Source organism: Syngnathus typhle, linkage group LG13 (assembly GCF_033458585.1).
Source record: "Syngnathus typhle isolate RoL2023-S1 ecotype Sweden linkage group LG13, RoL_Styp_1.0, whole genome shotgun sequence".
In the NCBI taxonomy this organism is placed as follows: Eukaryota; Metazoa; Chordata; class Actinopteri; order Syngnathiformes; family Syngnathidae; genus Syngnathus; species Syngnathus typhle.
Genome location: NC_083750.1, coordinates 3134640 through 3147986, shown reverse-complemented (window position 1 = coordinate 3147986; position 13347 = coordinate 3134640). Strand labels below are relative to the sequence as shown.

Below are 13347 nucleotides of genomic sequence, written 5' to 3'. Positions count from 1 at the left end.
AAAGAGTAACGTTTTGGATTTGGGACTTGGTTTATTGTTTGTTTGTAGGATTAGTCTATGAGAAGAGGATGGACAGTCACAGCTGAGCCGAGCTGAAGCAGGAAGTTGGTCTGCAGAATTTTAAAAAGACAGCTATATTTGGAAAGAAATGTGAAATGTGCAAAATATCACTCAATTTGAGACCTTAATTGTGAAAAATGGAATCCTGGGAAAGTTTACATTAATTCTTAAGATGTGCTGATTCATCGTCTTCATCGGTGACGCAGAGATGGCTCCCGCTCCTCTGAAAGCACGTACACACTCATTGCGTGTACTCCTGCCAGCTTCTTTCCGATTGCCAATAGACCTTGGTTATCACAAAGCCGGGGTCTCCGGGCCAAAACAATTCAAGTTGCGTGCACACGCATGACGGCATCCTGTGACAGAAGCAGTATCAGCACCTGACACCTCGAAAACAGGAAAAAGCATTTGGGCAGGAACACAGATGGGTTCGAGTGCTTGAGGGAGGAGCACCACCACAACTATAAAACTCATCCGCGTGAGTCCCAACCTCACTCCGTAGAGAAAAGAGAGTCCAACATGTCATACTATGAGGTAAGCTTTGTCTGAATAATTGAAGCGACAAAAGCAATTCTTTGTGTATTTAATCATCACTGTTGTCTCCAGCACATCCTCTTTGACTATGAATACAATGACAGCAGTTCTGGCTCTGGTTCTGGTGATATTGGGGTGGATCTGGAGGAGCCTTGCGAGGTGGAGCACCTGATGACCTCTGACTTTCAGCAGGTCTTTTTACCTGTGGTCTATGCCTTCATCTTCCTGCTGGGCATCACCGGAAACGGTCTGGTGGTCTTTGTCTTGGGCTGCCAGCGTAGGTGAGCCAGGAGGACCATTTGTCTGGTCAAAGTTTCAAAATTCAAGACTTGTTGTTCACTCTGCTTTTTTTTTTTTCTTTAGGTCAAAATCCAGCCTTACCGACCGGTACCGATTGCACCTCTCAGCTGCCGATCTCCTCTTTGTTGTGGCGCTTCCGTTCTGGGCGGTGGACGCGGCGCTGGCCGACTGGCGCTTTGGGGCAGCCACCTGCGTCGGCGTGCACGTTATCTATACGGTCAACCTGTACGGCAGCGTGCTCATCCTGGCCTTCATCAGTCTGGACCGCTACCTGGCGGTGGTTCGGGCCACCGATACCAACACGGGTGGCCTGAGGCAGATGCTGGCGCACAGATTGGTCTATGTGGGTGAGTGTCTCTCTTCACATCCATAGCCGGTCCAATATATTCTCTTTCACTACGAGTATCTAATCAGTGTTGGGTTCATCCGCGACTGCAGGCGCGTGGTTGCCCGCCAGTTTGCTGGCCATTCCCGACTTGGTATTTGCCCGAACTCAAGAAGGAGGCGAGGGAAGCACCTTGTGCCAAAGATTTTACCCAGCGGAACACGCTCCTCTCTGGGTGGCCGTTTTTCACCTACAGCTGGTCCTCGTGGGTCTGGTGATCCCAGGTCTGGTGCTTCTGGTGTGTTACTGCGTCATCGTCACCAGGCTGACCCGGGGACCTCTCGGGGGTCAAAGGCAGAAACGACGAGCGGTGAGGACCACCATCGCGCTGGTGCTCTGCTTCTTTGTGTGTTGGCTGCCCTACGGAGCGGGCATCTCTGTGGATGCCATGCTGCGTTTGGAGGTTCTGCCCCGCAGCTGCAACCTGGAGGCCTTCCTGGGTGTGTGGTTGGCGGTGGCTGAGCCCATGGCATTTGCGCATTGTTGCTTAAACCCGCTGCTTTATGCCTTTCTGGGGGCAGGCTTCAAAAATTCAGCCCGCAGAGCCTTGACACTGAGCAGAGCATCCAGTTTGAAGGTTTTACCGAGACGACGCAACGGGGCCTCCACAACCACAGAGTCTGAGTCGTCCAGTTTGCACTCTAGCTAGTGTTTGCTCATTCTGACTCCAAGCGTGTGAGTGTGCGTGAAATAATAATAGAAATAATCTGAGAATTTAAGGAGCAAGTCTGCTGGCGGTCTTCTCTCAATTCTCTTGTAAATAGTGTCTTTTGTTGGGTCAATGCTGCTGTGCTTTCACTGAACTGTAATGGTTTATAATAAATATGGAGAAAAAAATCTCTCTTGTCATGTATCATACTGTATTTCTCATGAGTCAACAACCATCACTTACAGTCTTGAAGGTGATCAATGCAAAATATAATGCAAATATACAGCCTGGCACATACTACATGCTAAAGCACCTCATTACAAACTTCAAACATAATAATTAACACACATAATGTAAAATCTGGGTTTAAAACTAGGGTTAGGGTTTCAAACCAGGTTTAGGGTTTCAAACTAGGGTTAAGGTTTCAAACTAGGGTTTCAAACTAGGGTTTCAAACTAGGGTCAGGGTTTCAAACCAGGATTTCAAACTAGGGTTAGGGTTTCAAGCTAGGGTTTAAACTAGGGTTTAAAACTAGGGTTAGGGTTTCAAACAAGGATTAGGGCTTCAAACCAGGGTTTCAAACTAGGGTTAAGGTTTCAAACTAGGGTTTCATACTAGGGTTTTTAAAACTAGGGTTTAATGAATGTTGGATAAAGTGAACAAGTCAAGCACCTACGTATCTCCTCCTTATTCTGCCATCTTGCCCTATCTTACATTACAAAATGAAAATTTTAACCACCTAATTACAGTCAGGTTAACCACACCATTATTGACATAGCCTCCCCTACACCAGTATTTTTTACAAGACAAAATGTGATGTCATTCTTAAAATGAAACAGGGCAAGGCAGAAATCACCTGTAACTACAAGTCAACGCAATCAATTCCAAATATGAATCCAGTCATCAGTTTGTTCTGCCAAAGAGATTATGCTTCCCTGTTTCTTATGGGAAAATTGCTGCAATCAGTTGGCAGTGTGTTGTGTGCTTAATCTCAGCACCTTTGTACAAAATTGCTTCAGGATCAACCAACTGAATCCAAACATTTGAAGCCACTGATCCGAAGCATGGATACAATCAAATTCCCGTGGAAAGTGCCTGTAGAAGAATATACTCTGTTTGGACATGTTTTTGTGAGTATGATCAACAATTTTTTTTATGTCAGAGCAAGGGGTGCAACAAGGGGTCAAGAGTTGGCGTTTCCTTTTAAGACAAAGGTTGTAGGGTATCAAATGAGAAAAAAAAACCTCTAAAATAAAAAAAAGTAGGTGGTCTTAAAATTTTAAGGCAACAAACCGATCAAATTTAGATAAAATATTTGATAATGTGAAATTTGTCTTTTTCAACAAAGCAATAAAAGTATAGAGAACTAATTGATGCTTGTAACTTAAAGACAACAAATGTAAATAAAAACAACCCAGCAAATTGTTTTGGAGCAAACAACTTGCTTGCTTTGTTTTGCAAAGTAACATTTTTTTTGTCCAGGTGAATCATGAATCTGTATAACCTATTTAGTAACGTTGTTCCAGCTGGTTCTGAAAGCATATGGCTGGCGTTGGTCTACAGGTCAACACTTGAACATGCATCTCCCTTGCCGGCAAATATTGGATTCATCTGGTATTCTACTTAGTGCTCATGGGAATACAGCATCACACAATCACACACACTTTGAGTGCTCCCCACATCACCACTTCCACATGGAAGTGAACGAAACAGAAGCTGGAAGTTTACTGTGCTCCGCTTCCTGGACCAAAGAAAAGGATGAAGATCAAGATGAGAGTTTGAAGACTGATGGGTGAAGTTTTGGGGAAGCCAGGTTGCATGGAAAAAAAAAAGAGTTTTTGCCTCGTGCTTGTAATGATCAGTGTGTCCAACTGCTGTTTGCTTTTAATGATGACAATTTAGACTTTAACCTGTGGCCTCTCTTTCTCACACAGCAATACACCAGCCTTTCTATTCATAGGGCGTTCAAAACAGGAAAGACTTCCTGCAACTCATTTTAGGAAAAACAAGCAGCTAAAACAATCAAACAACCAAGCAGCACTGCACTCTACAACGCCAAGCGCGGCAATAAAGTCAAATGGAGGAGACATGAGAGGATGTTTAAATCACAGCCATGTACAAATATATTGTAAACGCAATAAAAGCAATAAAAAAAAGACACAAATTGTGACCCAGATTTAATTTTCTCCACATTGTCTTCTTGCTGAGTTGAGTTTAAATTAAATGTATAGTGCAAATAAAGTTAAAAAATTGGATGTATGTGTTTTGGGAGAAAAAAAAGACTAAAGCAATAAACTAAAGGCTGTATTGGAGCGGAGATGAGATGTCTGTGTTTGTTTTTATATTTGTTTTTATTGGATTGCAGCTGATTATCCCAGCCCACCACATTCATTTTCAAAGGACAATTTCTTCTCAACTAATTATTTCCAAATAATCATATTTTTTGTCTTGCAAAATCTGTTAATAATGTGGGAAATCAGCGACCCCACTAACAGGCCATCAGCACTTATCCTGTTTATTGTTGTTTCATCCTCTCAGGAACTTTCAGGAGTTTCATATTTCGACACTTGGACAAATGTTTAAGCAACAATGAGGTCTCATTTTATTTGATAGCATTTTGAGTTTAGTATGTTGGCCTGTGGTAATCAGAATAACATGTCTAAACGCAACTTTTAAAACATTTCCAATACAATTCCAGTACTTTCACAGACTTGAAATTATTATTTTTTTCATTCAAGCAAAAGTTGTTTTCCAGTCATAGTTTGAAAGATTTTCATGCTGACTTTGAGAATATGAATTTTAAGAGTCATGTAAGTTTCTGTGTGTGTGTGTGTGTGTGTTTGCTTATATGTGTGTGTTTTGTTTCAAAGAGTTAACCGACAGGTGGTCAAGTTTGTCAGACGCGGTTTGTCTTGAGTTTCCTGTGACTGAACAATCGTGGGAAAACCAGAGGTCAAGCAAGACAAAAAGAGAAATAAAGAGGCTGAGAAGGGCTCGATCCAAATGGCGTGCAACAACTTCCTGCTTTGTTCCTAGTGGATTAATACAATGTGACAGGTGAAACCAATTGCCTCCTGGCAGCGTTCATAATGACCGCCATGTGAGGATGGAAATATACGTAGCAAGGATATGGGAATGGCGGCAGAAGTGAATGAAAGAATAAAGCATTTAATCTCACAGACGGTGCTAAGAATGAGGCCTACATTGGTCAGTTTTCATATGCTGGTGTTCCTGTGTTCATTGTTCTGTAAACAAATAGACAGCTGAAAGCAGTTTGTATAGGAAGTATTACCATTGTTGACGAAATTGAGGACAATTGATCTGGAGCAGAAAGGATTCAAGTCGCTGTGGGGACTCGGGTTGGCGGGGCTAAAGTCTGGAAGCCTAAAGAGGGCTATAAATATGGAAATTAGGAATGGGTGTGGCATACACCTCTGGTCACTTTCTGAGCACTACAGGAGGAGGCAAATAACAATTTGTTACATTTTTGTTCTCTTAGTATTCTCCCAAAAGTCTTGGGAATCATTCAGATGTATTTTACAAAAGTAGGACAAGGCTTTTATATTCCTTTGGGTCTGCAATTTTCACAGTGTCTCAGGGCTCGGGTAACAACTGTCATGGCTCTTGTGTTTTCTGGGTTTGATCAGGTGTTATTTATTATTTTTTGTTATTTTTCATTTCAATTCATATTCCACAAGTGCAATATTAACCATAATATCATGTTTATACTCGTGAGGCTACATAAAACATAGTATTTTAAAGATTCTTTTTACTAGACATACCCTTGAAGCACTGCAAAATAAGAATATTGTGTTGGAATAAATTAATACTATTTCATAGTACAAATACGAATTGACGTCATCGTGAACGTCAACCATCGTTATTTATTTTTGGAACATACACTGCCCCCTCGTGGACAATTCTGACTGCAAATGCACGGAGGTAAACCGTATTGAAACAAAAAATAATAATAAAAGAACGTCCATCTGCGTCCCAAAAACAACCGACTATACTTCATACTATTTTAAAGCAGATCAAAGCACACAAACGAAAGCATTTGGCCAAAATGGTCTTTTCCTAAACGTCACTGGACTTTGGTGAGCCACCGGACTTCCTGCATTTCAAGAGCATTACTTTTGATTGGCTACAAATACGTATACCAGTTGTGATTGGATGAAAGCGGCGCGCCAAATGTCACGTGGCGTCGCCTTTCGCGCGAAACGGTGCCCTGTCGTGTGGATCTCGTTTAGTGCGGTTGTCAGTACGGCAGCTGTATTGTTTTATAGTTCGAGTTTTATACACTAGTTTTGGGTCATATCAGCATGGATGTTGCTACAGCGACCACAGAGAATGCCGGAGAGACAGTGAAAGACGAGTTGGCGGATAAGTGTCAGAAGTTATTCCAGGCTTTTTTGGAGGAGTAAGTCAAGCAAAACGCTTAATGTGCATTGTTCTTTGTGAAACTGCACGCAATGTGCATCCAAGCCGAGGTAGCAAAACGAGACTATTAAGACTTTGAAAGACATATACTTGTGTAAAACAAGCCTGGTTAAAGTATGTTTTTTATCGACTGCTTAATCTTGAGTCGAAGTTGACAAAGAAACGTGCGTATTTTGACAAGGAGTAGGAAGTACAAATGGAAACATACTGTTTTCAAATATAGGGAGTTCATGTTAAAGGTCGTCAGAAAAGTAAAAGAAAAGTACAAATTGTGTGCAGGTTCCAGACTGCCGATGGAGAAGTGAAGTATGTCCAGGAGGCTGAAGAGCTGATCCGACCTGAGAGGAACACATTGTTGGTTAACTTCATTGATCTCGAGGTATTCAACCAGGAGCTGGCAACCACCATCCAAGAGGAATATTACAGGTGTGCAGTCTCTCTAGTTGCAGAATTAAGAACGCTGTGCATGATCTTGGCTGCCCGAGAGCCCAGATCAGACATGTCATATTTTAATGTGGCCAACAAGAGTGAATAGTTTGTGTACTTCATGTTTCTTATTCAATTGTAATTTAGCAATAATTAAACTGAACGTCAGTTAAACACATTTGTGCTCTGCCAAAGGAATGAAAAGATAAAACTGAATGTGACATAAGAAAATATTATATTGTTGCAAGGATTCAAGTAGTAGGGCTGGGCAATTATCGAAAAATAATAATGATGATTTTGATTTATATTGAAGTCACGACTAATGCCATTAATTGCCCCGCCCTGCAAAGTAAAAATGTCTGCATGAGTGTCAATGATTTTTGCCATCTCCTGTTTTCAGAGTGTACCCCTTCCTCTGTCGGGCCGTGCGCAACTTTGCAAGGGATCATGGGAAGGTTCCTCTCACAAAAGAGTTCTACGTGGCCCTTGAAGATCTGCCTACTAGACACAAGTGAGATTCATATACCTGGAATTAGGGCTATAAACTGTAAGGTGAAATTTCGGGATGAGCCTAAGATGCACCACAATCTTTACAGCTGAATAAATGCCCATTCCAGCCGTTCTTGGACAGATAATTCAATTCCCTGATTTATTTACTCAATGTATTCAAACAGATTTGACGCCCGTCATTTTTATTCACAATTGAGTAATTATAAAATGAAATGGTTCATGTCACTGTGTACTTTAGGATTCGTGAGCTGTCGTCCATGCGCATCGGTAGCCTGGTGAGGATCAGCGGTCAGGTTGTGAGGACGCACCCTGTCCACCCTGAATTGGTAAGTCATCTGCTCACGCACTTTGCTGGTGGACCCAAGCTGTTTTTGGTCATGACTGTCTTGGTGGCTTCAGGTGAGCGGCACCTTCCTGTGCATGGACTGCCAGGCGGTGATCAAAGACGTCCCTCAGCAGTTCAAATACTCGCCGCCCACCATCTGCCGCAACCCGGCTTGCAACAACCGCTCGCGCTTTCACCTCGATACGCACAAGTCCAAGTTCATTGACTTCCAGAAGGTAACTTGAGAGTTCCCGTGCAGGTGGGAAAGATCACAATGTCATTTGGCGACCTTTGGTTGTGCTCAGGTGCGTATCCAGGAGACTCAGGCGGAGCTGCCCCGTGGTTCCATCCCACGCTCCCTGGAGGTCGTTCTCAGAGCTGAGGCGGTGGAGACCGCTCAGGCCGGCGACCGATGTGATTTCATCGGGACGCTTATTGTAGTGCCAGATGTTTCACAGCTCAACACTCCTGGTAGGCATTCAAATTGTCCTCCTCAGTCTCACGTTTGGCTTTTTATTTTTCTTAACCATCTGTTTGTGTGGATTTCCTTTTCAGGTCTGCGAGCAGAGACCAGTACCAGGGTAGGTGGACCGCAACGCTCAGAGTCGGAAGGTCTGAGGGGATTGAAAGCTTTGGGAGTCCGGGAGCTGTCATACAGATTGGCCTTCCTGGCCTGTAATGTCGCACCCACAAACCCTCGGGTAAGAGCGGGAAAAACTGCACAATAGCCCCAAATTCTTGGTTCACATTTAGAAACCATTTTCTCATACAAAGCAAAAGAAAACTGTCAAACATAAGAACTTTATTGAATTATTGTGATTGTTCCAAATGGGAATTGTCGCTCCGTAGTTTGGTGGCAAGGAGCTGCGGGAGGAGGAGCAAACAGCAGAGAGCATCAAGAGCCAGATGACTGAGCAAGAGTGGGAGAAGGTATTTGAGATGAGTCAAGACAAGAACCTGTACCATAACCTGTGCACCAGCCTCTTCCCCACCATCCACGGTCAGCGGCGCAGTTCTTTGAGCGAGAAACACGCCTGGTGTGAAAGCTACGTGGTTTGACCGTTGTTGCCATTGTAGGCAATGACGAGGTGAAACGCGGCATCTTGCTGATGCTGTTTGGAGGCGTTCCCAAAACGACCATAGAGGGAACCTCGCTGAGAGGAGACGTCAACGTCTGTGTTGTTGGAGACCCCAGTACTGCCAAAAGCCAGTTCCTCAAGTAGGTGCACAAACAAGTCCACTGCAAAGGGTCTCCAATATTCTAAAATGCGTCTCCTAATACAGCATTTGCTTATATACTACATATGATTTATTATTTTTTTTTTTTATGTGGGAGAGTTATTGCAGCTGATACACTTCTCAGCCCTTTATTACCACCAGCAAAACAGATATCTTATAACACAATGTGCACACTGGTACAAGAGCTGCTGTTTGCCACAGCTCACACCCAGCCCAAGCAAGTTTCAAGGGGTCCAAACTGTCTCTGTAGTTAACCCATTATTATGTACTTATGTGCACGTTTGTAGACATGTGGAGGAGTTCAGCCCCAGAGCTGTTTACACGAGCGGCAAAGCTAGCACCGCTGCAGGTCTGACTGCCGCCGTAGTCCGAGATGAAGAATCGCACGAGTTTGTAATTGAGGCCGGAGCTTTGATGCTGGCTGATAATGTGAGTTTTTCTCTTGTTTTTCTTTATTGAATGTAGCTGGGGCTCCAGAGCACTATTTCTTGGATACACAGGATTTATTGTCCTTGTCTGCAGCTGGGAAGTAGACAGTGCCTTGCGAAAGTATTCGGCCCCCTTGAACCTTTCAACATTTTGTGACATTTCAGGCTTCAAACATAAAGATATGAAAGTTTAATTTTTTGTCAAGAATCAACAACAAGTGGGACACAATCGTGAAGTGGAATAAAATTTATTGGATAATTTAAACTTTTTTAACAAATAAAACACTGAAAAGTGGGGCGTGTAATATTATTCGGCCCCCTTGCGCTAATACTTTGTAGCGCCACCTTTTGCTGCAATTACAGCTGCAAGTCGCTTTGTGTATGTCTCTATCAGTTTTGCACATCGAGAGACTGGAATTCTTGCCCATTCTTCCTTGCAAAACACCTCGAGCGCAGTCAGGTTGGATGGAGAGCGTTTGTGAACAGCAGTCTTCAGCTCTTTCCACAGATTCCCGATTGGATTCAGGTCTGGACTTTGACTTGGCCATTCTAACACCTGGATACGTCTATTTGTGAACCATTCCATTGTAGATTTGGCTTTATGTTTTGGATCATTGTCCTGTTGGAAGTTAAATCTCCGTCCCAGTCTCAGGTCTTTTGCAGACTGCAACAGGTTTTCTTCCAGAATGGTCCTGTATTTGGCTCCATCCAATTTTAGCCATCTTCCCTGTCCCTGCTGAAGAAAAGCAGGCCCAAACCATGCTGCTGCCACCACCATGTTTGACAGTGGGGAGGGTGTGTTCAGGGTGATGAGCTGTGTTGCTTTTACGCCAAACATATCGTTTTGCAATGTGGGCGAAAAGTTCGATTTTGGTTTCATCTGACCAGAGCACCTTCTTCCACATGTTTGGTGTGTCTCCCAGGTGGCTTGTGGCAAACTTTAAATGAGACTTTTTATGGATATCTTTTGAGAAATGGCTTTATTCTTGCCACTCTTCCATAAAGGCCAGATTTGTGCAGTGTACGACTGATTGTTGTCCTATGGACAGACTCTCCCACCTCAGCTGTAGTTATCTGCAGTTCATCCAGAGTGATCATGGCTGCATCACTGATCAGTCTTCTCCTTATTTGAGATGAAAGTTTGGAGGGACGGCAGGGTCTTGGTAGATTTGCAGTGGTCTGATACTCCTTCCATTTCAATATAATTGCTTGCACAGTGCTACTTGAGATGTTTAAAGCTTGGAAAAGCTTTTTGTATCCAAATCTGGCTTTAAACTTCTTCACAACAGGTGCATTTATACGGAGACTTGATTACACACAGGTGCATCAGTCATTTAGGACAACATTGGATCGTTCAAAGATCCTCACTGAACTTCTGGAGTGAGTTTGCTGCACTGAAAGTAAAGGGGCCAAATAATATTGCACGCCCCACTTTTCAGTTTTTTATTTGTTAAAATAGTTTAAATTATCCAATAAGTTTCATTCCACTTCACGATTGTGTCCCACTTGTTGTTGATTCTTGACAAAAAATTTAACTTTTATATATTTATGTTTGAAGCCTGAAATGTTGAAAGGTTCAAGGGGGCCGAATACTTTCGCAAGGCACTGTATTCGTTATATTTACAGTATAGTATTTGAGGTGACTACATCTAATGTTGTTCTTTTAACTGTGATGGCTTTGTCAAGCTTTTGAACGGCAGCTATAAGCAAGGTGACATAGTATAATGGCATGAATATGCTTATATTAGTTGTGTTTGCCTTTAAGGGTGTGTGCTGCATTGATGAGTTTGACAAGATGGACCTCAAAGACCAAGTGGCCATTCATGAGGCCATGGAGCAACAGACGATCAGCATTACTAAGGCTGGAGTCAAGGTAAAAGTGAACATGTATTTTATGCACAGCAGTCACTTAGCAAACTATTTGCATTCTTCAGGCAAGTGAATTCATCAGAGACCCAATGCTACCGACTGAAAATGCCAATCATAATCAAAATGTCACATGTCGGCAATGTGTAATGCCTTCGTCTCCAGGCCACCCTGAACGCTCGCACGTCCATCCTCGCCGCCGCCAACCCCGTCAATGGGCGCTATGACCGCAGTAAGAGCTTGAAACAGAACGTCAACTTGACCGCCCCCATCATGAGTCGCTTCGACCTTTTCTTCATCCTCGTGGATGACTGCAATGAGGTCACTCGCCGCAGTTCTCGACTGACTTGTGTCACACAGCGTCCTTGTAAAACGGAGAATGCTTTGTGTGCATCGCAGGTTACGGATTACGCCATCGCCAGGCGCATCGTCGATCTCCACTCGCGTGTGGAGGAATCTGTGGACAGGCAGTACTCATTGGATGAAATCCGGAGATATCTGCTTTTTGCTAGGCAGTTCAAACCAAAAGTGCGTCCAACAAATCTTCCTGGTTGTCGAGTGGCGATTTCCCTACCATGCACGTTGTCTGCCATTTTGTACAGATTTCAAGCGAATCCCAAGAGTTCATCGTCGAGCAGTACAAGCGCCTCCGGCAGCGGGATAGCTCGGGTGGTGTGACCAAGTCTGCGTGGCGCATAACCGTGCGCCAGTTGGAGAGCATGATCCGCCTTTCCGAGGGCATGGCCAGGATGCACTGTTGTGATGAGGTGGGTCCAAATAGAAATGAAATGAAATGGATGCATTTCAGTTGAAAGTCTGACTCTCCCCCGCCCCCCTCCCTTTCATGAATCTAGGTACAGCCTAAACATGTAAAGGAAGCCTTTCGTCTTTTGAATAAGTCCATTATCAGAGTAGAGACGCCTGACATTAACCTGGAGCAAGATGAGGAACAGGAAGAGGAGGAGCTACCGGAGGAAGGTACTCCTGGCTTTCATGTATGACTCCACTCCCAAAACCCACCCTCCCTCTCATTATCGGGCAGATTCTAATACATACTGAATGCTGTCTTGCTCTAAAGCCAAAAGACTAACTCTCCCCTCTGTATAAGGAATTGTCTCATCTAACCACTTAAAATGCAGGTAATGTCCCGAACGGAGTGAATGGTGAGGTCAGTGGAACAAACGGGCACGCCAGCGGTCTTGTCAATGGCGTGAACGGCCACGCTGAGGCCGACAGTCAGCCCAAACCGTTCCTTCGTCTCTCTTTTGCCGAGTACCAGCGCATCTCCAACTTGCTCGTCCTGCATCTACGCAGAGCAGAAGAAGGTAATCCATCTACTCGGGAAATTAGATTTGAAAGAAGCGCCTCTTCACTTTCCTCCCATTTTTTTTTATTTTATTTTTTTTTATCTTGCCTGCAGCTGAGGAGGAAGAGGAGTTGAAGAAAAACGCAGTGGTCAATTGGTACCTGAAGGAGATTGAGTCTGAGATCGACTCAGAGGAGGAGCTCATCAATAAGAAAGGACTGATCGAGAAGGTCATCCACCGGCTGGTGCACTTTGTGAGTCTGCATTCTGATCAAAGATTCATGACTCTGATTCGCAACTCTGGCTCTCTTCATTGAGTGTCTTTTTACTTGCGTAGGATCACATCCTCATCGAGCTGTCTCAGTCAGGCCTAAAGGGTTCCGAGCCTGCAAGCACAGAAGGAGAGATGGTTCTAGTCGTCAATCCCAACTACACCCTTGAAGATTGAACTCCTCTTTGCCCTCCTGTGTCTTTGTTTCCTTTTATATATAAACACAACCTATGAAACAAAATATAATCACTACGGTGATTGATGTGTGCGCATATGTAATGGTAGCATTGGACATGGTGGCTGTTGCACAATGATTTGGTTGAGCGGTTTTCTAAAAAAAAATAATAATTCACACTTGCTGTAAATATGGTTTACATCCTCTCATAGGTAATAGGTTGTCACCAATTAGATTGTTTTGTGTATTGGAGTATTTTCTCTTATGCTGCTGTGAATTGTGGTTTGAGTAAATAAAAGAAGACTGTCCTTCGCTTACTATTTCCAACATTTCCTATCCATTCTAATATAGTGCACACCATCATTTGGATGGCTCACTAGCTCACTGTGCAGCCCATCTAAGCTTACACCCTGGGTTGGCTGACAGTCAAATT

General features: G+C 43.6%; 2 protein-coding genes across 3 annotated transcripts; both read left to right on the top strand.

The window, feature by feature from the left end:
• The first annotated feature begins 454 nt into the window (after nucleotides 1-454).
• Nucleotides 455-2118, top strand: LOC133166115 (C-X-C chemokine receptor type 4-like). Of its 2 annotated transcripts, XM_061296132.1 has the most exons (5): nucleotides 455-594; nucleotides 667-875; nucleotides 958-1241; nucleotides 1333-1589; nucleotides 1801-2118. In XM_061296132.1, exons 1-5 carry the CDS (start codon nucleotides 580-582, stop codon nucleotides 1828-1830), a joined length of 795 nt encoding a protein of 264 aa, XP_061152116.1. In that variant the 5' UTR covers nucleotides 455-579; the 3' UTR covers nucleotides 1831-2118. The 2 variants fall into 2 exon arrangements, with proteins under 2 accessions (XP_061152116.1, XP_061152114.1); XM_061296130.1 differs by having other exon boundaries at nucleotides 1333-2118.
• Nucleotides 2119-6134: 4016 nt separating this feature from the next.
• Nucleotides 6135-13241, top strand: mcm6 (minichromosome maintenance complex component 6). Its single transcript, XM_061296014.1, has 18 exons — nucleotides 6135-6348; nucleotides 6648-6794; nucleotides 7195-7305; nucleotides 7543-7630; nucleotides 7704-7865; nucleotides 7935-8100; nucleotides 8185-8330; nucleotides 8479-8629; nucleotides 8707-8848; nucleotides 9156-9297; nucleotides 11062-11169; nucleotides 11328-11483; nucleotides 11562-11690; nucleotides 11765-11929; nucleotides 12017-12140; nucleotides 12302-12487; nucleotides 12583-12722; nucleotides 12806-13241. Exons 1-18 carry the CDS (start codon nucleotides 6251-6253, stop codon nucleotides 12914-12916), a joined length of 2472 nt encoding a protein of 823 aa, XP_061151998.1. The 5' UTR covers nucleotides 6135-6250; the 3' UTR covers nucleotides 12917-13241.
• Nucleotides 13242-13347: the final 106 nt, after the last annotated feature.

Excerpts from the sequence above, each read along its gene's own strand:
- LOC133166115 (XM_061296130.1), top strand. Across the intron at positions 876-957 it reads GTCTTGGGCTGCCAGCGTAG|GTCAAAATCCAGCCTTACCG; the intron begins GTGAGCCAGGAG and ends TTTTTTCTTTAG. Across the intron at positions 1,242-1,332 it reads GCACAGATTGGTCTATGTGG|GCGCGTGGTTGCCCGCCAGT; the intron begins GTGAGTGTCTCT and ends CCGCGACTGCAG.
- mcm6 (XM_061296014.1), top strand. The coding sequence starts at position 6,251 with ATGGATGTTGCTACAGCGACCACAGAGAATGCCGGAGAGACAGTGAAA. Across the intron at positions 6,795-7,194 it reads ATCCAAGAGGAATATTACAG|AGTGTACCCCTTCCTCTGTC; the intron begins GTGTGCAGTCTC and ends TCCTGTTTTCAG. Across the intron at positions 11,691-11,764 it reads CTAGGCAGTTCAAACCAAAA|ATTTCAAGCGAATCCCAAGA; the intron begins GTGCGTCCAACA and ends CATTTTGTACAG.